The sequence below is a fragment of the Talpa europaea genome (assembly GCF_964194135.1).
Source record: "Talpa europaea genome assembly, chromosome: 8".
Lineage (NCBI taxonomy): Eukaryota > Metazoa > Chordata > Mammalia > Eulipotyphla > Talpidae > Talpa > Talpa europaea.
Window position 1 is genome coordinate 62,878,622 of NC_140075.1, and position 22,055 is coordinate 62,900,676.

The 22,055-nt window shown below is 54.2% G+C and overlaps 2 protein-coding genes across 2 annotated transcripts; one reads left to right on the plus strand and one right to left on the minus strand.

Annotated features, from left to right (window-relative positions):
- Positions 1-2,881: 2,881 nt before the first annotated feature.
- On the plus strand, positions 2,882-3,910 carry LTB4R (leukotriene B4 receptor; the record flags this gene model as incomplete). The annotated part of the gene is made up of 1 exon (XM_084240255.1): positions 2,882-3,910. One exon carries the CDS (start codon positions 2,882-2,884, stop codon positions 3,908-3,910), a length of 1,029 nt encoding a protein of 342 aa, XP_084096381.1.
- Positions 3,911-5,901: 1,991 nt separating this feature from the next.
- Positions 5,902-20,246, minus strand: ADCY4 (adenylate cyclase 4; the record flags this gene model as incomplete). The annotated part of the gene is made up of 25 exons (XM_084239775.1): positions 5,902-6,054; positions 6,139-6,263; positions 6,561-6,675; positions 6,792-6,899; positions 7,174-7,320; positions 8,510-8,668; positions 9,111-9,195; positions 9,419-9,603; positions 9,882-9,992; positions 10,610-10,747; positions 10,851-10,935; positions 11,588-11,685; positions 12,045-12,114; positions 12,301-12,387; positions 12,527-12,570; positions 14,915-15,088; positions 15,283-15,415; positions 15,666-15,824; positions 15,955-16,082; positions 16,804-16,915; positions 16,994-17,142; positions 17,673-17,822; positions 18,419-18,580; positions 18,697-18,894; positions 20,088-20,246. 25 exons carry the CDS (start codon positions 20,244-20,246, stop codon positions 5,902-5,904), a joined length of 3,234 nt encoding a protein of 1,077 aa, XP_084095901.1.
- Between the last annotated feature and the right edge of the window lie 1,809 nt (positions 20,247-22,055).

Genomic DNA, 22,055 nt, shown 5'->3' on the forward strand with positions numbered 1-22,055 from the left:
GAGGATTCACCAGAGACAGAGCAGGGAGCAGAACAGGCAGACGGACTAAAGACGCTGCTGAGGGGAGCAACGGGCAAGATAAGAGAGGTCTGATGCGCCATGTGGGTTTCTCCTGGGCAGTCCGGGAATTGAACCCTTGCTGCAGAGGCTGCAGACAGCTTCACAGCGCGGTGCTCAAACTGCTGGGCCACTGGGGAGGCCAGGACAGGAAATATTTTTCATGGAGTTGTTGCCTCTCCTTTCATTCCTTTTTTCTCTCTGTTAAGTCTTGACTCCTCCCAAGGCTGTTAGTTGTTCCTCAGCCTTCCCCCAATCTTCTTGGTCCCCTACCTTTCAGATTCTCTCTCTCCAGATCTACAACTGAACTGTTCTAGATCCTTACACTTTTGGGAATATAGGATAAGGTTCTTCTCAGGGCTCATCTAGCACACTCATGTGATCCACAGGATGATGAGCTCAGCCCCATTGGCCCAGGACTTTCCTAGTGTTACCCTCTGTCCCTGGCAAACTTGTGTGGTTGGTTACCCAAGTGGTTGCCCTCACCATCATCCCAGGCTCTGTCTTAGTGATTTTCATACCAGTCAAGCAGAAGGCAAAGGAGAGCAGATGAAATGAGGGTCACGTCAGGGTCTCAAAAACTGGGTTTGGAGTGGAGCTCTGAACTTGAGGGGCAGGGAGTATGCTTAGAGTGCTTAGAGGGCTTACAGTGCTTATAGTGCTACATTTGGTTGGAAGAAGAAAGGCCGCAGAGAGGGATGGAAATGGGAGAAGGCAGAGATAAGCCAGTGATTGTCAGAGGGGCCTCTGGTTGACCTCAGAGCTCTGAGTCAGAAGCTTCTATCCCCAAACACAGATTTTTGGGGCTTTTCCTGTTCTTATGTACTGGGGCAGAGGCTCCTAACTTCCTCTGTTACACATTCTCCAGCTCAAGCCCTCCGTGTGGTCAGAAAGCCCTTCCTCCTCTGCCTTCACTTCTTGCTGTGGTTTCAGCCCATTGTTTTTCATCACATCCTCTGCCTGACAGCTACTGGTTCAGCTCTGCTCTGGCATTTCTCAAAACACAGAAAGTAGGGGCGCTGGGAAAGAGAAGCAACCTAAATGACTGCCATCAAACTGCATCTTTCTGGAAGGGGCAGTGATGAAAGGGAAGCAGGCAGGCTCACCCTCAGACTGAAGAAAAGACTTTTCATTCTTAGCTTCTGCAGTGGAGTTAAAGGAGAGGAGACTGCCATGGGTGGAGAAGTGGCCCTTTGGGGGCTGTTTCTCTTAGCACATTTCTAATTTCTTTTCCCCTTTGGCAGGTCAGGTAAGAGACTTCACTGCCCCCATTCCCTTGTGGCTGTTCCCCATGCTCAGCTTCTATTTTCTCTGGGTGTCAAAGATGGAACTGGACAAAGCAGGAAAGAGGTGGTGCTGATTTCCTTGCCCAGTACCAAGATCTTAAATCCAAACTCATGTAGTAGGGTAACCACATGGGCCTGTACAAGGCAAATGGTTGCAGGGAGGGGAAGAAATGGCACCGTGATACTAAGAACACCATTTAGACTTTGACTTCTACCAAAGAGAAGGGAGTCTTGGTTGGCCTAGAATGGATTCAACAGGGAGGGATGGAGGATGCTTGAAATGGGTCCTCTCCCCCCAACTCTACGCGTGGCTTGAGCCCCAGGGAAGGACAGGGTACTACCCTCTGACATGATGTTCCCTAACCCAAACCCAGAAAAATGCCACAGTTCCAACCTACACTTCGTACTAATCTAAAAATCTGCATTGTTCACACAAAATATAAAGATACCCAATATTTTGGCCTTTCAGTCTGAGCCCATTTCCCCTCTCTGGCTTCCTTCCCTTCTTCTCCTGTATGACACAATTCATCACCTACTCTGTTCAACTCTCCAGTCTAGACCTGCACCTGAGGCCGCGCCCCGGCCTACTCACGCACTACTGTCTCTCTTCCCTGACTGCCCCTTCCCGGCTGTTCTCGTCAGGCTCCGCCCTGCAGGGCTGCTCGCCCCCCCTGGGCTGTCCTGGAACACCAAGACTCTCCCCTCTCCTGGAGAAGGGAGGAGATAGGAGTTTCAGCCCCACCCTCAGGAAGATATGTCTTGCCCTCCCCTGCTCTGCGATACTTCCTCTCTGGCTGACTTAGCTGACAGCATCCAGACCCTGATATAGGCTTCACCACTACCCTGAGCCTGGAATTGGCATCATCTTCCCACCAGTACTCAGCCAAGTCTGTGAGTATCCTAGGGGTAGGCATGGGAGTGGGGTGGGAGGCGGGGTGTGGTTAGCAGAGAAGGTGCAAAGGCATTTCTAAAGAAAACCTGATAGGTGTTCAAGGAAGTCTGGAGGATTAGCCCTTGTCTTCTCTCTACTAACTTCTCCCCATCCCTGTTATTCCTGGTGGACCCCGGGTGTTTCTGGGAAGAGCGGGTAGGTGATTAGGGGGAGTCAGCAGGGTGGAGGGGCCCAGAGCGTGGCACGGGACAGAGGAGCTACCTTTTTGGGGCAGAAAGTTCCCCTTCCAGTTTGGCTCTGGTGTTAGGGCCTCATACGGGAAGGAGGCTGAAAGCTTCTGGAAGTACTGTGGCTACCGTTGCTGCATATTTTGCAATTGGGTCTGTGAGCAGGAAGGGGCCCCGGGGCCCGGATAGGAAATTAGTCTTTTTGCTCAGTCAGATCCCCTTAATACAGGTCAGCTGGCAGTGACAAGGGCGGTGTGTTGTGGAGGTGTATCTGCTGCTGGTGACCGTGGAGCGAGCTCAGCGGACTCGGCCTTGCCAGGAAAACCTTGTCAGGAAAACCTCAGTCCGCCACCCTCATGTCCAACTTCACTCTTCAGGTCTTTACGATGGCCACCAACACTACCTCTTCTGTCTTTACAATGGCCACCAACACTACCCCTCCTGCAGCACCCTCCTCAGCAAATGACAGCTTCACCCGCATCCTGGCTATCATCATACTGTCCATGGCCCTCATTGTGGGGCTTCCTGGCAACAGCTTTGTGGTGTGGAGCATCTTAGGAAAGATGCAGAAGCGCTCTGTCACAGCCCTGATGGTGCTGAACTTGGCCGTGGCCGACTTGGCTGTACTGCTGATTGCACCTTTTTTCCTCCACTTCCTGGCCCGGGGCACTTGGATTTTTGAACTGTTTGGTTGCCGCCTGTGCCACTACATCTGCGGAGTCAGCATGTATGCCAGCGTCCTGCTGATCACAGCCATGAGTGTGGACCGCTCGCTGGCGGTGGCCCGTCCCTTCGTGTCCCAGAAGTTGCGCACCAAGGCAGTAGCAAGGCGGGTGCTGGCCGGCATCTGGGTGATGTCCTTTCTGCTGGCCACGCCTGTCTTCGTGTACCGCAACTTGGAAGCAAAGGCCAAAGGGATCTTGGTCTGTGCCCCGATGTACCCCGGGGTAAGCCACAAGATATTCCATCAGCTCTTTGAGCCCATCACCGGCTTCCTGCTGCCCTTTCTGGTTGTGGTGGCCAGTTACTCCGATATCCGGCGCCGGCTGCAGAACCGGCGCTTCCGCCGCAGCCGGCGCATCGGCCGCCTGGTGGTGCTCATCATCCTGGCCTTCGCCGCCTTCTGGCTGCCCTACCACTTGGTGATCCTGGCGCAGGCGGGCTACTCGCTGGCGGGGATGCCGGACTCGGAGCCCGCGGCTAAGCAGCTGCACAACGCCCGCTCCGTGCTCATCACGCTGGCCTTCCTGAGCAGCAGCGTGAACCCCGTGCTCTATGCGTGCGCGGGCGGCCGCCTGCTGCGCACGGCCGGCATGGGCTTCGTCGCCAAGATGCTGGAGGGCACCGGCTCGGAGGTGTTCAGCGGCCGCCGCGGCGGCACCCTGAACCAGACGGCCAGGGGCGACGCGGAGCCGGCCACCGAGGACAGCCCCGACACTGTGGAGTGAAGCCACTGGAAGCCTGCGGAGTGGCGGCACGCGCTGGGCCAGTTGGTCTGTTCTCTCCTCCCGGAGGAGGAGAAAGCAGGCGGAGGTTGGAACCCCAGAGGGAGGGAGGGGCACGTGAGGCGTGAGGGCCTGGCTCTCTTGGCAGCTCTACAACTAAAACTGATTAAAACTTGGCTCAATCCTGAGTGGGGTGTGTATGCTGTGTACCCTTATAGGGATCCCCCTCAATCACAGAGAAGCACGTCTTTTTTAAAAAAATCTATGTATTTATGCATTGAAGAACTGGGGTGTAAGCCAGAGGTGGGGGGTTTGGGATGGGGGGTGAGAACATTTACCAGAGACAGAGTGGGGAGCAGGACAGGCGGATCTACTGAAATACACTGCTGAGGAGAGCAGTGGACAAGACAGGAGAGGTCTGCTGCGCCATGTGGGGTCAGCTCCCTGGCCCCCGATCCAAGTGGTGCTGCAGTGCCTGGCGATAGTTGATAGCGCTGAGACTTTCAGGGAGGCTCAGAGAGGCGCATCCTTTAATTCCCTGTGATGTTTGATTTTGGGAAGGGACACAAAAACAGATATAGAAAACAGCACCCCCCCCCATTCTGAGCTAGTTGGGCTGTAGATTATATTTAGAAGGACCAATGAAAAAAGGACCACTCATGTGGGTTCATCACCCCAGACTCCCTGACTCAGCAAGCGGGTATTCTGAGAAAACGGAACATAGCTGGGGCAGCTACCCTTAAAGCCTATGATAGGTATCATTGTTAGCATGACAACAACTTCCTGCCAGCAAGCATCCCCCCTCGCAGCATGAGATATCCTAGGGGGCGGCCTTCCTCTCTTCCATCTCTCTAGGAGGCTTCACTTGAGATCCATTATCAGATCTTATCCCCTAGACTATTGCACACTAGCATTAGCCAGACCCCAAAATATACTCTGCCGCAGGGTGGGCCAAGGGCTCTTAGGTTACTCTTAAATTGCCCAAAGTGAGTGGGATGAGTCATTCTTTCCTAGGGATGACTTATCTTAGAGCATCTCGGACTGGCTCTGTTCTGAAAGTATTTTAGAAAGATGAGAACAGCAGTGGCTGCCACATCCTTTTTTAATTTCTCCCAGAAAGTGTAACCAGGAGAGCAAAACCAAAAACCAAGGTACAACATCTGCAGCCAGTCTAGGGTGTCAGGATATCTCCCATGGACCCCAGAATATGAGTAAGTGGGAACGAACCGTGGTTGAGTCAAGTCCCATATACTGTCAGTACCTTTGTAGAAGGATGAAGAAAAAATAAAGGGGGCATCAGAGGAAACTGAAAGCAGGAAAACCCCAAATTGTCCACATGTCCCCGCTGGAAAGCATGGTGGGCCCATTTAAATTTAGCAGCTGAAAACTGGAGGGACCTAATAGATTATTTCCCAGGCCTTTACCCATGCCACACGGTAAGCACATAAGAGGTGCTTATGTGGTGTTTGTAGATTGAATGAAGGTCAAATGACATTTCCCTGGGAATTCCTTCCAATATCTGTGGGTGTGAAACAGGAAAGGACAAATTCATATGATTCAAATTCTTTATGCTTCCAAGGTGTACAAAATACTGCCATCACTTGTCAGGCGGGCTGAGGCAGTCCTCTTCCTCAGCTGGGTGTAAAGAAGCAATCCTTTCTTTTTTTCTTTTCTTTTCTTTTTTTTTTTTTTGTGGGACCCTCGCCGGTGGCCGGGGATCGAACTGGCGCCGCAGAGGCTGTGGGCAGCCTCGCAACCCAGTGCTCAACCGCTGCACCACCAGGGGAGGCCCAAGAAGCAATCCTTTCTAACACACTCCTGCACACGCTTGCACACATGCAAACACTCAGTTTGGCCTGGCAAGAAGTCACCCTTTTGAGGGGCAAGGAGAAGGTGATCCCCAGTTATAGTGGCAGCTTTTGACATCAACTGATTGCAGCCACACTAGCCTCTTTATTGAGGATCTTAGAGGAGGAGTGGAAGGGGTAGGAGTCTCAGCCCAGGGTGGCCAAGGGAGGTCCAGATCGTGTCAAGTCTGTGTTTAGGAAGTAGGTACAGAGCTGCCCTTTGCCTTTGACCTTGATGATGCCCCGGCTGTAGCAGGTATACCCTAAGGACTGCAGAGCCCGGGCTGTCTCCTCAGTCACCTGCAATTGGAGAGGAGTGAGAGAGTGTGGGCGTGGCCCTATCCTCACCCCCCTGCCCCAGCACCTCCACGGTGGCTCCCTCACTTGGATCTTGCCCAGGACTCCTGTGCTCTCCATGCGGCTGGCCACATTCACTGTGTTGCCCCAGATATCATATTGTGGCTTCTGGGCCCCGATCACTCCAGCCACTACTGGTCCATGGTTTAACCCTGACAAGAGATGTGATAAAAATTTGAGGAGCAAAGGGGAGCATGAAACTCAAGAAACCAGAGAGAAGGGTGGGGTGGGAGGGTGCTTGAGGATGAGGCGGGAGGAGTGTGGCTTGAGGAAGGAGTGGATGAGCCTTAGAGCTCCTGGCCCAGTAGCTCCATGCTTCAACCCAAGGGTGAGTCTGAAGAGGTGTCTAGAGGTGAGTTGGAGAGCAGCAAAGAAAAGACTTGGGGTAAGGAGAGGTCCAGAGGGTGAGGAGCAGGAACTAGATCGCCCTGGCGAGGGAGGGGCCTTACCCACGCGCAAGTGGAAGTTGTTGAATGAGTGCTTGTTGATGACATCCAGCTTAGACCCAAGGGCCACGGCAAACTCCACCATGGTGCCCAGGTGGCTGCAGCTTCGTTCAGCATCCTAGCAAAGGGACAGCCCACAGGGATGGTCAGTGAAGGCACAGGTATAATGGGTCCTCTGGGTCCACCAATGAGGGCCCGGAGGAGGGTTGGCAGGTCAGGAAGGAACACAGGTACCTGCTGTGTGTCCTGTCCGGAAGTGGCATTTAAGCCTGTGGCTGCCATGTAGGTGCTGCCAATGGTTTTGATCTTCTCCACCCCGCTGAACTTGGGCTTGGAGAGCAGCTGTATGAGACAGGAGACTATGTCCCCAGTTTCCTTTGTTCTTTTCCTGAAGCCCAGCCCCAGGCCTTTGGAGGCTAGAGGACCAGGTTTTGGGGTTAAGGATGGTGCTAACAGGGAGAGTTGGCAGTGGGCTTAGTTGCTAGAGAGGGCAGAGCTGGGGACCAGAGGAGAAAGAAAGGCTGGGTTTCATGGCTGAGAGAGTCACAGAGGGAGGGGCAGGTGGGAAATGCTAGAACCCAGGACATAGGGTCTGCGGGATCCTTGGAGTTGTCACCTCATCAAAATCAGCAATTATCTCATTGAGCAGCCGCAGACACTCTAGCCCCTCGTGGTTGATGTTGGACTCGGAGTAGAACTCCTTAAAATCTGGTACTGAGGCGAAGAGGACACAGACACACTCATAGGACTGGTGGTAGAGGTCCTGGAGAGAAGGAGGCTGGGGTGAGGGTGTGTGCCCAGTCCTGCCCCTTCTGGGGCAGCATGCGCCCACCTTCCTCCTCTGCTGTAGGAACAAAAATGAGGGGTAGAGGTAGGGCCAGGTTACCCCAGGGCGTGACTCTGGAGTCAGAGGTTGGGTCTCATAGTGATTCCAGGAGAGGCAGATTTGCAGTTAGGATCATTTCACAGGAAGATCAAGGGAGTCACTTCTAGGACTGGGGTCATGGCCACTGAATTATCTTTATATTTTATCCTATTGGTAAAAGTTGTTAAGTCAACTTACAAAGATAGCTATAATTTGGAAGATGAAATGAACAATAAAGGGGAAATAAAGATAAGATGGTAAAGATTTGAGGTTGGTTCATAAGCTGGAAACCACGAAGTCCTTTTTAGCCCCTGCTGGTGGCTCTGAGCTTTCTAGTAGCAAATGTGAAAGCAGAAACTGGATCAGTTACAAGATTCCCAGTGTCTATAAAAGAAGGAGCCAGGAGAAGCAGAGCTCCTCCTAATCCTGAGGGCAGAGAACAGCCAGTGGGGGTTTAGGCTGTGAACTGCTTCTTTTAACACCCCTCACTACTGACCAAGAACAGGTGCACAGCAGAGAGGGTGACATGGTGGTGGTATGAATGAGACAATGAAAATATGTGGTTGAAAATATGTGGTTCTCATGGGTTGACTAAAACAAGATATTTGAAGATTTAGGGCAGCACTGCCAATCTAACTTTCTGTGGTGTTTTAAATGTTCCATATCTGAGCTGTCCAATATTGTGGCCACAAGCCACGTGAAATGTGACCAGTGAGACTGAGGGACTACATTTTCTATTTTAATTAATTTAAACTCAAATGACCAAATATGGCTAATGGCTGCCATGCTGGGTGGTACAAATCTAGAGAGATGTGTGGACTGTTTCTGTACAACTCCCACCAACACTTGACAGGTCTTCTGAAAGATACGGGGTGGCCATTAGTTGGAAAGGACACTTCTTCCAAGTAAGGACTTGGAACACAGATTCTGAGCTCACCAAAGACAGAATCTAAGACTTGCAACAGGGACAGGGGCTTGGGAGTCTGCCCCGCCCACTGTGGTAGAGTCCAGAGAGGGTGGGCCAAGGACTTTCATGTGAAATGAGTCCCACAGTGTCTGTAGCTCAGGAGTTGGGATGGGGAGTCACCTCGTTGCGCCGGTTCTGGCCAATGAACTGGGGGGCCACGTGTGCAGGAAGCACATTCTCCAAGAGCAGCCGAGTCAAGTTCTCCATTGTCTCTGTCTCCTCCCGCTCCTGCCTTAGCTTTTTCTTCCACAGGAAGTCCAGGCGACAGTAATACTCATTCTGGGGAGGGTCAGGGGAGACACAGTGCAGGAGAAGCTCCAGTTCCAGAGTGTTCCCTCACATGAAGCCTAAAACCACACACCCCCACAGATAAGAGATAAAGTGCAACTGTCCCTGGGGAGATGTCCTTGAAAGTAGATTCAAAGCAGGGTGGACAGAATTGGCATCAGATTTTTTTTTTTTCCTAAAGCACTATTCTCCTAGATTGGATGTGGCAGGAGGAGGGGAGGGGGATGTTGAGGACATTCCCCCTGGGAATGAAGGAGGAAGAAAGGGAACAGGAAGATTAACTTAAAAGTTTCCAGCAGACATATCGTTTGGGCTCCACTCTGGAGATGTAAGATGAAGGCAAAGGGTGACAGAGTTACAAAATATGGGTCCCCCCAATACACACACCTCACTCTTTGTGGGGGACCCTGGAGGGCTGAGCTGTGTGGCTTACCTGCCGAGCCAGAACCAGGAGGGTGAAGAAGAAGACGAAGAAGGAGATGGCCCCCATCAGTTTGGGCTCCTTCAGCACCCCTGGCCTGAGGAAGCCATGGATCAGGGTTGCCTCTTGCCCTGTCCCTTGCTGGTGACGGTCCCTTCCTTGCCCCCGGTGCCCATGTAGCCCTCAGCTTCCCTCCCCAAAGCTTCCCTTTGTTCTGTGGGTGATTCAGGGCAGTGAGATGAGGACAGCTCTGCCATGTCCCATGTCATCCCTGATCCAGAGAACCCGGGCACCTGGGCAATAAATTTTACTGTGCGCACCTGGAGTCCAACGGGCCCAGGTAGAGGCGGGCGATGAGGCAGTCGGACAGCCAGGCGTGGGAGTGCAGGAAAAGGGAGCACGAGGCCACCAGCCACAGCAGGAGGAGCAGCAGCTTCAATTCAAAACTCATGTGCAGGAAGAGGGAGCAGGAGAGGAAACCCAGGACACAGCAGTGCATGGAGTACTGTGGGATCAGGCAGGGCCTTCAGGAGGGGTGTACATCCCAAGGCAGCAGTGGGGGAACACATGAGGGCTCCTGTCCTGCCCTTCCCTGGGAACAGGTCCTCTCCAGAGGGCAGGGGGCCACACGCACGCACGCATGCACGCACGCGCACACATGCACACTAACTGTGACTGTCTCAATCCATTGGATGGGGTGCCCTTCAAGCAAGCAGGTGGGGGAGGGCTGCACAGGCTCTTGAGGAAGAGATTCGGGTTGCTCAGAGTGCTTGGTCTACTCACCGGGATGCTGATGAGAGGCAGGGACCCAGGGAGCTCCCAGGAGAGGTTGAAAGCCACAGAGGACGCATTGGGAGCATGGAAAGGACAGTTTGAAGTTGCTGGTAAGAAGAACTGCAGAAGGAGATGAGGAGCTGAGCTAGGCACAGTGGGGCTGTCTGGGGTTCAGCTGACCCAAGATGAGTCAGGCCCAGACTGATCTCAAGGGGCAGATTTCCGACAGGTGAGGGAGCCTCAATGTAGTCCTGGCTGGGGTGACTGGGGGGGGGAGGATTGAGGGAGTTGAGGGAGTGGGTGTCATGAGCTCTGGTCTGCCAAAGATCTGTGCCATCTCTTACCAGACACTTAACCTCTCGGGGCCTTACCATTTCCTTTCATAACTTGGCTAGGGTATACTGATTCCTAAGGTGTCTTTCATGGGTAGAATTCTAGAATGATTCTAAGTTCTGAGAAGTGAACCAAACTCAGCTCCAAAATCTTAGTGAATGAACAAAATTATGAAGATCTGCCTAAAGAGAAAGAAAGACTGTTCACCAAAGTGTTATTAACAGTGACTATGCCCAGGAGGTAGCTCGTGAGGGACTGTAATTTTTGCTTTTATATTTGTCTAATATTTTTGGCACGCTCTGGCAGCTGGCTGCCCTCCCAGATCCAGAGGTCCCCTTGCAGCCCCTGGCAGTTTTAGTATGTCCTGATGGAGGTGCATAGCCTCCTCCACCCCATGCCCTCACCAGGCTGGTAATGGCCATGGCGAAGACCAGGAGGATGGTGGTGGTGCCCAGGGCGACTCGAAGTCCAGGCCGTGTGGCCACCAGGCCAGATAGTGCGGGCAGCCAATGCAGCATCTTGGGGCCTTTCAAGACACACCTCTGTGGAGGGAACGTGGTATCTTAGCCCTGGGGCTAGGTACCCGCTTCAGGCTGGTTGTGGTTGGGGCCCCAGCCTGCCACTGCTGCCCCCAGCCCACCTCACCATCAGGTGCTCCGAGAAGCAGACGAAGAGGAGGAGGAGGAAGAGGAGGAAGGTGATGCTATAGGTGATGGCCAGAGCCGGGGGCCTATGGGAGACAAGAGGGAGGGCTTGAAAAGCCAGCATGGACTTTTTATGTACCGGGAGGGTGCTGTGCAATCTGGGCTGGGAGACAGGAGAAACAGTCCTGGGGATCTGAACTGGTTGCTGATGGATCTGTTCTGTGATCTGGGTAAGCGGAGGGCTCTAGGGCAGGCTGAATGGAATAGAATATAATAAAGCAGGGACAAAACTGGAAGGGGGCAGAGGGCTCAGAAGAATGGCCAAGGCTGCACCTGACCAGTCTCCAAGCCTTCAAGCCAGAGACCTGGCCTTTTCCAGTTTTGAACAAGTTGTATCTCCCAGCAGTGGATGAGGGATGAGGACCTATTTTCTAAGCGCGGTTGCTGTGGATTTGGCCTTCTCAACATGAACAAAGCCTCCTGCATGGAAATGTCGTCAGAATGGAGAGACAGGCCTGTGAAAGTGTTGGGGTAGTGGATGAAGTCCACTGAAGTTCTATAGTAAGGTGGAGGCTGTGATTATCACCTGTTCCCCCAGAACATATTTCCTTGTGGTCTTGTGGTTCAGGGCCCCAAGCCACAGGGAAGGAGAGAGAGGAAGAAAGTGTGGGTCGGGGTCAGGAAAAGCTTAATCCTGTGTGTGAGAATCAGGGCCTCCCAAGCTTGGGGTCCTCTCACCTGTTTGTCACCAACATCTGGATGATGAAGTTGGAGAGAAAAACCAGGAAGGTGCAGGCTGCATAGTATTTGAAGGCGGGGAGTGCAGAGAGTCGATACTGGAAGGGAGGTGGTCAGGATGGAGACAGTGGCACCAGTGCCTCCCATTACCTTGAAGGCAGCAATCCCAGGTAGTGTGGGACCCCAGCCCCACCACCTCACTCTCCAGCTCAGTCCCAGTTCAGTCTCCCGGTTCTCCATGGAGATGCCCTCCTTTCTCCCAACACCCCCCAGCAGTTGAACCTACAGGGTAACTTTCCTTTTGGAGAGAGGCACAAGCCCCTCACCCCCAGGATGACAAACTGAGCACCCCTGGCTCTGGAGTGGAGGTGAGACCACAGGCCTGCCCCTTTCCCAAGGGCCAAGGGACTAAACTGGGAAATCTTCTGGTGCCTCCTCCTCCCCAGCCCCAGCCCACCTCTTTCTCCATCTCCTTTTCTCGGAAGTACAGTGTCACTGGGTTGAAGTCCTTTGACTGCTTCCACTGTCTGGCGGGAGAGGGGGCAGTGAGCCCCGGAGGGAAAAGGCAGGGCAGGAGGGGGTGGTTAGGTGGTCTTTCCCTGGGAGAGCAGGGAAGCCCCTCACTTCCCCCCAGGCATCAAGGCGGCACCGCCCCTCCTCTACCACAGGTGACAGGGCCTCCAGCCAGCCCAGCCCTCCTCTGTGCTGCGTACTTCTGAGAGTTGAGCTGTTCGATGACCTGGAAGAACTTGGCATCCCCGGTGTCTAGTTCCTCATCTAGTCCTCGAGGGGTACGGCTCCTGAACAGGGAGAGCTCTCGCTGTGAGTGTCATACCAGAGACCTCAAAAGCATCTGGATAAAGCAGGAGCAGCCCCCCAGGGAGGATGGAGGTAGGTGTCCCAGACAGGCTCACTCTCAAAGTTGCCCGGCCCCCTCACCGGTCCAGGCTCCACTGGGGGCTGAAGGAAGCCAGGGCCTTCTCCTGCAGGGAGAGAACAGGGAGAGGGGAGGTGGGAGAGGATCAGAAGCCTTGGACATTCTCTGCGGTGAGGCATTACACACCCACACAAGTCCTTGACCTTGAGCACTTGACCCATTTCTCCTGTATCTAGTGACTTCTCTTTCTCTGGCCACCAAATCCCACCTGCCCTGAAGGGAAGATTCACTTCTACTCTTTAAAGTCTCCTCCTGACTCTCTAGACTCCGGGGTCTTCAGCCCCTCTGATTTCCTCCTAGTTTCTATCACTTACAGGACAGCCCTGCAGCTCCCATAGGTGTGAGTTGCTGTTGATTTCTTGCTTCTCATCTTCCCTAAGGGCTGCAGAGATTCCAAAAGGTGGGAACTTGCCCCTCGCCCTGAGAAGCCAAGTACATGTGCAGAGCCTTCTGACACTTTTCTGACCTTTTTTTGATGGTCAGGCTGAGGTGGGAGTGGGTGTAGGCAGAAAACAAAAAATGGAGAAGAAAGGGAAAGAGGAAGAGAAACAAATCTAGCCACAGTCACTGCCATGTGCAGCAAAGAGGATGTGCAGTGTGAGGAGAGATAGGAGCACACGCAGGCAAGCAAAGCGGTGAGGACAGGCGCCCACAAGAAAGGTGAAGTTATGGCCACTGCTCAGGACAAGAAGTGTGGTGATGTTCCCCCTGCTCCTCTTGTGTAAGGGGCACAGTTCACAGGGGGCCTTGCCATAACCCCTCCCCCACCACCACTACAACCACCAAAACCATGTGCATGTGAGCAGAGAGAAAGGGAGATGGAGCTGGAGGATATGCTCTAAGTGTGACCCATCTATGCTTCTATGCTTCGGCCTGTTTTCAAGCTGCCTAGCTGCCCCTCAATGCAAGTTATTTGAAGGCAGGGAAAACATCTCATTCATTTCTGTCTCTTCCAGAACTAGCCTTGTGCCTGCCATATGGTAGGTGCTCAAAATGAGGGGAGGGGAGGAATGAATGGATGGCTGGTCTATACCAACACAAACACTGCCCACCACCCCAAAGTTCCACATTGTCTGAGAGTAAGCCGATTGTGACTCTCTGGATTTCTAATTCTTGACTGATCCTCTGGAAATTTAGGGGCTGCTAAATGGATTTCTGGGCTGGAGGGCCTGCTTCAGGAATTACCCTTGAATAGGAGGTTCCTACTCTTTCTGATGCTTCATAGCTTGCACCCCATTAGGGGATCGGGGGAGCTCTAGAGTGGGTTGGGGAGGCATGCCCACCATGGGGATTGTTTGCAACATTGTCTCAGAGCCCTGGGTTCCTAGTAGACCCCACCCTCAATTCTACCCCCACCTGGAAGCTGTCTTGCAACAGTCAGCAGTTTTGGATTCTTCCTTCCTCTCCCTCTTGTCGGCTTATCACTTCTGACCTCTCCTCCACCCCATATTGAGGGTTGAAATTAAGTACTCCCTGAAGCACTGCTGCCAGTGTCTACCCACTTCCCGGTGTTCACTGCTCTCTGGCCTGCTTTCCTGCTGGATGGGAGAGGAAGGGGGATAGAACACAGAAAGGGAGCTCTGGAATCATCCCATAAATCCAAGCAGATCTACCAAGTAGAGAAGATTCTGGAAGTTCTGCAGAAAGGTGACTAGGAATACAAAAAAGGTCTTTGGAAAATCACGTAAAATAGAGGAGAGAAAGTTGAGGAACATAGTCCCAGGGTAAACTTGTAGGGACATGGCCTGGGTCCCTACACCAGTGGGTTCTGGTCATCACAAGCCATCAAGCATCAACCTCAAGAGCCAGTGGCTGGGGAGATGCAGGCTCTACCAGTTGCTGGGTCCCTGGGTTGCCTGAAGGTACACAGACTCAGCCAGCAATCAACTCGGTCCTAGCTTCCCCTAGACCAGGGGCAGGCCCACTCCTTCCCCTCCCACACACACCCCTGCTCAGAACAAAGGCCATGTGAGGTTCTCACTGCCACCCCACTCTGCATGTCCAAGTGCTGGAGAGCAGGGCAACAACCAGTTTGCCCCACCTTCCCAATCCTACTGGGGATTGAAGAAGTGAGCCTGCAGCACAGGAATTGAGTCAAGCAGAGCCATTTCCTAGTGGGAACGGGCGTGCAGCACTGGCCCAGAATCAGGAGGAAATGCGGCCTACGCCTATGTGGTACTAGGGGAAGGGCTTCCTGAGTGGAGCTTGGGGAGCAATAGCCATGGTGCTTATGAAATCTTGTATCTTCTCTGAGGTGAGCTGGGAGGGCAGTGAGCTTTGCTCTTCCACTGGAAAAAAGAGCAAGGACGGGACTGAGCAGGGGCTGGGGCAACTAGACAGTTTGGACTGTGGGATGTCACATGACAGGCTCACGCGAGAGGTGCACATACCGGGAGAGGGGTGGAGGTGGACACAGGGCTCTCTACATGGCTCAGATGGGCAAAAGGCTTGGCTGCACCCCAGGACTCCAGGTAGCGGGTCATCAGCAGTGATGGACGCATCTTGGGGCCCTCAAGGGAGGACAGCAAGCCTCCCGCAGAGCCTTTTTCATCCTCCTCCTTGGCCTGGGGCATTAGAGGGCTGAGAGTCAAGATCACAAAACTTTCCTCATCCTTCCCAGAAAGGCCGTGCCCCTGCCCCTCACCATTAACAGATACATTAGGACAGGGAACTCAGTCTCTGGCATAGAAGAGACCAGGGCTATTGTCTATGGGGGGTTTGGGTGGTCTAATCCATGGGGTCCCGGCTGGGTTTTTACCCGGGGATCGATGACCAAGTAGGTAGGCTCCCCCAGCTCCCGAAGGTATGGGTCCCGGTGTTCCATGGCTGCATCCTCCACAGCATAAGCCCCTGCCAGCAGGGCTAGCGTAGCCCCTGTGATGTGTACACGTCTAGAAGGAGGGGGCAGTGGGGGTCAGGAGGGCCTCCAAATTTCTCATTTCTTTCAAGGATCATGCTCAAAGGTCTGGCTTCAAGCAAGGCCCTGTGCTGCAGGTGGTGTCTCCAGCCCCCTTCACTGTACCCCAGGAGCTTCCTGAACCCTACATGGCACTGCATTCATTTTAAGGAACTATGAAAAGGGTGGGAACATGAGGGAGGTCTGCCTGGCCTCTCGTAGCCTCCTTGAGCTCCAGATCTCACCCTGGCACACCCCCTGCCTCCATGTGGTTGGCCAGTGTGACATCATGGGACCAGACATCATACTGCCACTTCTGCAGCCCGATGACTCCACAGAGGACGCTGCCCGAGTGCACACCCACGCGCATGTTGATGTCCACGCCAGTGGCTGCCCGCAGTTTCCTGAGTGGGGTGTGTGGGGAACAATCTGAGAGCTGCTTCGCCTCACCATGCCACAGCCTCCCTCCCTCAAAGAGGACTTCCACTATCCTGCTTGCCTCTCTCCCCCACAACCCGGGGGTGCTCGGCTGACCTGATGGCCCGACACATGTCCAATCCCATGCGCACGCAGTTGATGGCGTGGTCTGGCAGTGAGAGTGGCAGCCCAGAGACGCAGTAGTAACAGTCTCCGAGGATCTTAATTCGCATGCATTCATGCTCCTGGGAGGGGGTATGTGCAGGGGTGGGGGAAGCACCTAGTTAGAGGCTAGGAGTCAGGAGGGGGCTGGGGAAAGTGGAGAGCAAATGTGCTATCCTGAAGAACTTCTGAGGTTAAGAGTGTCTAGTCAGAGTAGGGAGTCCCTTAACTCGATATGAGACTGGTTGAGGTGGCCCAGTCAGGTGTTTTTCTCAGGAGGGTGTGCTGAAGCTTGGGATATGTGATTTTCCCAAACTTTGGCATGCATAGGGTGTATCCAGATTCAAGCACATGAAAGTAGCCTCAGGATTAGAGGTTTTTGGGGGAGGGGAGGGAGGCCTCAGATTAGGTTGCTTCGGGGCATCCCTAGGGGTCTTAGCAGGTGGCTCAGCTGAAGTTGCATAGAGCAGAAATTTCCCTTGGAAGGACTTCCTAAGGTTAGAGTATCTGAAAATGTTTCTAGATTTGGCTAGAGTGTCCAGAGACATTTATGTTGAGGTTTTGATCATATTTGGGGTGTTGTGGTTGGGGCATTGGTGACCACATTGAGAAGTCTCTCCAGGTTTGAGGTATATGGTAAGCATCATTGGGGATGTTTGAGAGGGATTCCTATTTCCATCCGAGTATCTGAGTCCAGTCCACCTCAGCTCTGACCACACTAGCCTCTTATGAAGCTGGAATTTCCCTTGGAAGGGGGTCTCCAGGGTGGGGTGTTTGAGGATGGGGAGGGAGTACCCTTCTGACCTTGGCAATCTGGTCGAACTTGCCAAAGAGTTCATTGAGCATGAGCACCAATTCCTTAGGGGAGCACTCACTGGCCAGCCTCGTGAAGCCCACAATGTCAGCATACAGCACACTGGGCAGGACAGATTGCATCAGTGGGGCCAAATTCTCAGCCCCACGGCGCCCTCCCCTCCATTCATTCTTCTCCTACCTGACTCCCTGGTGCCTCTTGACGTAGAGGCTGTGGAAGTTGTTGGTGCTCTCTGGGCGTGACCCCTGTCCAGTCTGCAGGCGGGCCATGATCTCTGCCTTCATCTCTCGGGCCAAATAGGCAGGAAGGATGGACAAGAGAAGATGTTCCTGGGGAAGGTCATTATGAGCACCAAGCCTCCTGCACCTCAAAACTGGAGCCCCAGACCCCTAAACCAGCTAGGAAACCACACACTTCCCCAGACCTTCTAGATGCTCCCAAGGTGCTTCCCCGGGGTCTTCCCCACCACATACAGCTGGATTCTAGGTCTACTGGTCACATTCAGGAACTAAACTCCCGGCACCGATGCTGGAACTGCAGTCATTTGTTTAGTGTAACAATGTTCTAAAATGCCTTCACAAACTTCAGTTTGTTTAAGCCTCAAATAACTTTCGAAGTTGGGTAATTACGACATTTTGCAAAAAACGAAACAGAAGGTCAAATGATCTGCCCCAGATCACATGTCTTGTTGAGTGATCTAAGCTACTACTCTCTGAGCCGGGAGTCCCTAGACCTGAGGCTCACCCTGCCGGGTCCGGCCTCCGTATTTAGCTGTTAACTATAATTTCGTGGGATCAAAGCCCCAGGCCCCGCCTCTCAGACCCCGCCTCTCAGACCCCGCCTCCCAGACCCCGCTGACCTGGTGCTTCTTCTCGGTGTCCAGCCGCCGGCGTGAGTGCAGGGAGCTAAGCGCCTCCCGGAACGTGGCGCGCAGCGCGCGCTCCATCAGCGCCTTGTGGTACGCTCCAACCACGTTCCCGCACAGGAACAGCACCGCGTTTGCAGCCAGCTGTGGGTGAGGGTCAGCCTCAGAAGGCGCTGGACCCGGGTGGGGTGGGCGTGGCTATGTGTGTAGCTGGACTTGGTCTCCAAGAGGACTGGGGAGGACTCTCCAGTTAGAGACCTAAGTATTTTGAGGCAATCGGTGGCGCCACAATGTGGGATCCACAGGGGGTGCTTCTCTTCCCCATCCCCCTGCTCCAGACTTGACTGCTGCACCAACATGGCCTCTTAGATCTAGAAACCTTTTTACATACTTTTCCTCTGCCCGGAATACCACTCCACCACCCTCATCCCGTAGGCCACCGCCCATTTTTTACAGTCTGTGATGGCTCCATCATCCGTTTGTGTCCCCACCCCTTTGTTCCCTGGTAACTCCCTTTCCTGCGGCCCAGAACTCTCTCCTGGTGTCTGCAGGCATCCAGCAGCACTGGTGTACCAGTTTTTGGGGGGCAGGGGCGAGGTCTATCTGTGTTTGACCTATGCCCAGCGTTGAGCCTTGTCAGAGTCACAGCTCGGTAAACTTTTGATGAATGCCCAGACAACCAAATAACGGGCAGGAGAGTCTGCCCAGGCATACATAGCCTGTGTTATGAGAGTGCTCACCTGAGGCAGGAGCGCAGGTCGTGAGTCTGGCTGAGGCCCAAGATACAGCCCCAGGACAAGCAGGTGTGAGAGTGAGGAGGTGAGGCCCGCAGCTGCAGCGTCCCTCATGCCCAAGGGTAACATGGCATACACGGTGAAGATGACAAAGAGGAAAAAGGACACCTGCGGCGAGGGTGGGTGGAGGACCGGGATGCAGGCTTAGGCTGCTTTGCAGCCGCTGCTGACATCCGGGATGCCAGTTCCAGGCCCTTCCTCCTCCGCCTGCCCTCCCCCCTCACCTGGTCCCAGGCGCTCACTACGCCCCCAGTGAACAGGAAGCCATGGCCCAGCGCAAGCAGCGCTGCCCACACCAGGACGGACAGGAGACGTGTCCAGCGCTGCAGTCGCTGTTCGCGGGAAGCCAGGCCCAGCAGCAGCGAGAAGCCGCCCAGAGCGCACAGCACAGTGGTCAGGAAGCCTGGGTCCGAGGCCAGTTCCTGTGGGGAGGAGGCGCGGTGAAGCAAGATTGGCATGGGAAATTTGGGGTGCTTGTCTAAGGAGAGGGAGAACTGGTAGCCCCTTGGGTCAGTTTTGAAGAGTCTCAAACTCAAGTCTGCAAAGGAGGCAGGGCACCTGTGATTGCCAGTAATAATTAGGTTGAACCATATGAGATTATCCATAAATTGTTTTTCATCTACAGAGCCCGCTGTCTCACATGGTTCCAAGCGAATTGTTCCCACCGCCCTGACAACCTGGTCCTTCCCACAGTGGCTGCTCGCGAATGCATGACCCTTCTCAGTTCTTGTATCTGTCAAAAAGGTATCAGAACACCGATTCCGAGTCCTGAAGCAAGTGAAAAAAATCCTATTTTACAGAAAGCATTTAGGAAGAAGTGTAGCTAAATGTATCCAAATCCGGCCAATTTACTGTGGGTATTTCCTTCCCTAAGGCGCGGGGCTCGAGCTCTAGGGTGCCGCGCGGGCGTGCTCGGGCAGCAGGGGGCGCTCGGGATCTGCCTCGTCGCCCCGGGCAGCGCTCTCCTCGCCCAACTCAGGGCTTAGGTCAGCCGCTGACCCCGCCCTTTGTCCCCTCTCTTCCTGGACCTCGAGGTGGACCAGCAAGGATTAGTCCTGTCAGTGATTTTCCCATTTTGTCGCCGAAGAGTGAAAAGAAAACTTGGAGCAGGCTATTTCCAGAAATGGAATTGGAACCCCGCAAAGAAATTGGAAATTGGTTTATTTGGGAACTAAATGACAGCAGGATAGAGGGTGCTTTCTCAGAGTCTGTGGGTACTACTGTTCCACAGCCCCTAAGAGAGAAAAAAAGAATCAGAAGACGAATTCTCAGGGGTCCAGTGTAATTTCCACCACCCCCTGCCCTGGAAAAAGGGAAAATCCGGTTTTGGATTTAATCTAGAACCAGCAGCTCTCAGAAGCGCTTCGGGCCCCGTCAGTACTCAGAGAGAAACTAGCGATATCCAGGTCTCAGCTATCTCCCTGTGCTGACCCAGAAACTGGCCCAGGGAAGAGGAATGACTTGTTCAAGGTCACTGCAGCTCTTAGCAAGACTCAGCTCTCCTTTCCCCGCTGGCAGAAAAGAAAAAAACAATGTAAATAAGACCCCCACAAGTTTCAGCCCCCGAATGTCACTAGGCAGTGACCCTCCTGGTCCCCCCAAAACCCTGGCTCACCCTGCCGCTGGCCCAGGCCACAGCTAGCAGTGCCAGGAGCGAGCCAAGCACGATCAGCAGCAACAGCAGCAGGAGCGGGTACTGCTGGCTCAGGCTGTAGTAGGTCTCGTAGAAGAGGTCTTCGCTGGGAGGTGGCCGCGGGCTGAAGAGGCGAGCCATGGTGTCCCCAGCCTGGATCTTCCCTGCTGCGTTGCCCCAAGAGGGTGGGGGGACCCCAGGGCTGGGCTGGGGAGGATCCGGAGAAGTTTACCTCCTGTGGTCCCAGCCAGCCCCAACATTCCCCTCCCTCACCTGATCCAAACAACTTCCCCCCCTGGCCCCCACCTTGCGCCAATCCCATTTCCTTTGGGCACTCCCCGCGACCTCCCATCCCACTTCAGTTGGCGGAGAGGGTGCTATCCAATCCTCCATTTTCCCTCAAATCCAGACTGAGGCACGCTAGTACAAGCCTCGCCGCCAAGGATACAAAATTTGGGGTTGAAGTATAACAGCCTGGCTTCTATCCTCACCCGGCGCCCATCTCCCGGCACCCCGAACTCACTGCCTGCCTGCCTGCTGCCGCCGCCGCCTCAGAGTGGGTTAGGCCCAGGCAGGAGCAGACTCCTGCTCGCCGCTGAGCTGATGGCTCAGAGCTCCCGGCGACAGGCGCTTTACTCCAGGCGCCCTGGCCCCCTCCCACTTCCCTGATGGGACAGCCCAGCCCCTTCCCGTGCCGGCGCCGGACTCCCCAGGTCTCCTCCCCCACACTGATTGTCTCGGGTGACACCACCACTTTTCTCCTTGGGCACCCTCAAAGAAGCATGCAGACCGTGGGAGAGATGCAAGAAGTTGGGGTGAGCTGGGCTTGGATGTGGTGTGAGGGCTGGATTGGAACCTGGTTTGAATGTAGGGAAGAATGTGATGCCAGATGGGGGCAAGGATCTAGGTCAGGATTGAGGGGAGCGCTCATTTCCCTCCCTCCCTCCCTCCCGGTGGCAGCTGCTGTGGTTCCCCCAGGCTTCCGGGCTGCCTCCAGCATGGGGGCACATCTGTGTGTAGCTTTGTGGAGTCACAGCTTCCCACTCCCAGACACCAGCTGGGAATCAAAGGGCTCCACTCCCCAGAAGAAATGTGCTGGAGAGTGTGTGTGGGGGTGTGAGAAGCTGGGGCCAGGGACTGGATGGGCTGGGGTCTTTGAATTCCCAAGGAACTCCCTCCGCAGGACCCCATTACTGAATCTCTGAAGAAAAGAGAGGCCAGTGGGATTACAGCCTCAACCCTCAGAGTTTAGGTTTAGGGTGGGGTCTTCTCCCCCCTTTAGAGGAAGTGCTCCGCCCAGAGATAGACCGGCCCCACGCCAGACCTCCAGGATTCCTTCCTGCCACCAGCTGGGACCTGACCTTGTGTGCCAGGCCATTGCTGCCCTCACACCCCCACCCCAGGCCTCAGCATCCAGCTTCCGGCCTCAGTGAGACTGCAATGCCTCCCCTCCCTTGATGTCTGCTCCCCAGCCTCCCATCCCTGGCCCTTCAACTCCTGCATGACTCTTTGGTTAATATTGTCTCTGGTTTATTGACTCTTGGAGGCACCAAGTCAGTTCCCGTGCAGACCCAGGGGCTCTCAAAGTCTTGGTTGGCTACCTCCATTCCTCCTGTTATTGTAGAGGCACTGCAGGTCACTCCAGACATCAGGTTCTTTTTTTAAAGATTATTTATTTAAAAAAATAAGAACCGGGGTACAGGCCAGATATGCGGGAGGGTGAGAGAATTCACCAGAGACAAAGTGGGGAACAGAACAGGCAGACTGATGAAATACACTGCTGAAGGGAGCAGCAGGAGAGACAGGAGAGGTCTGCCGCGCCTTGTGGGACCCTTGCCTGCCAGCTGGCTGGCCAGGATCCAACCAGAGCTGCAGAGGCTGTGGACAGCTTCACAGCGCTGCGCTCAACTGCCTGCGCCACCAGGGGAGGCCCCAGACTTCAGGTTCTTG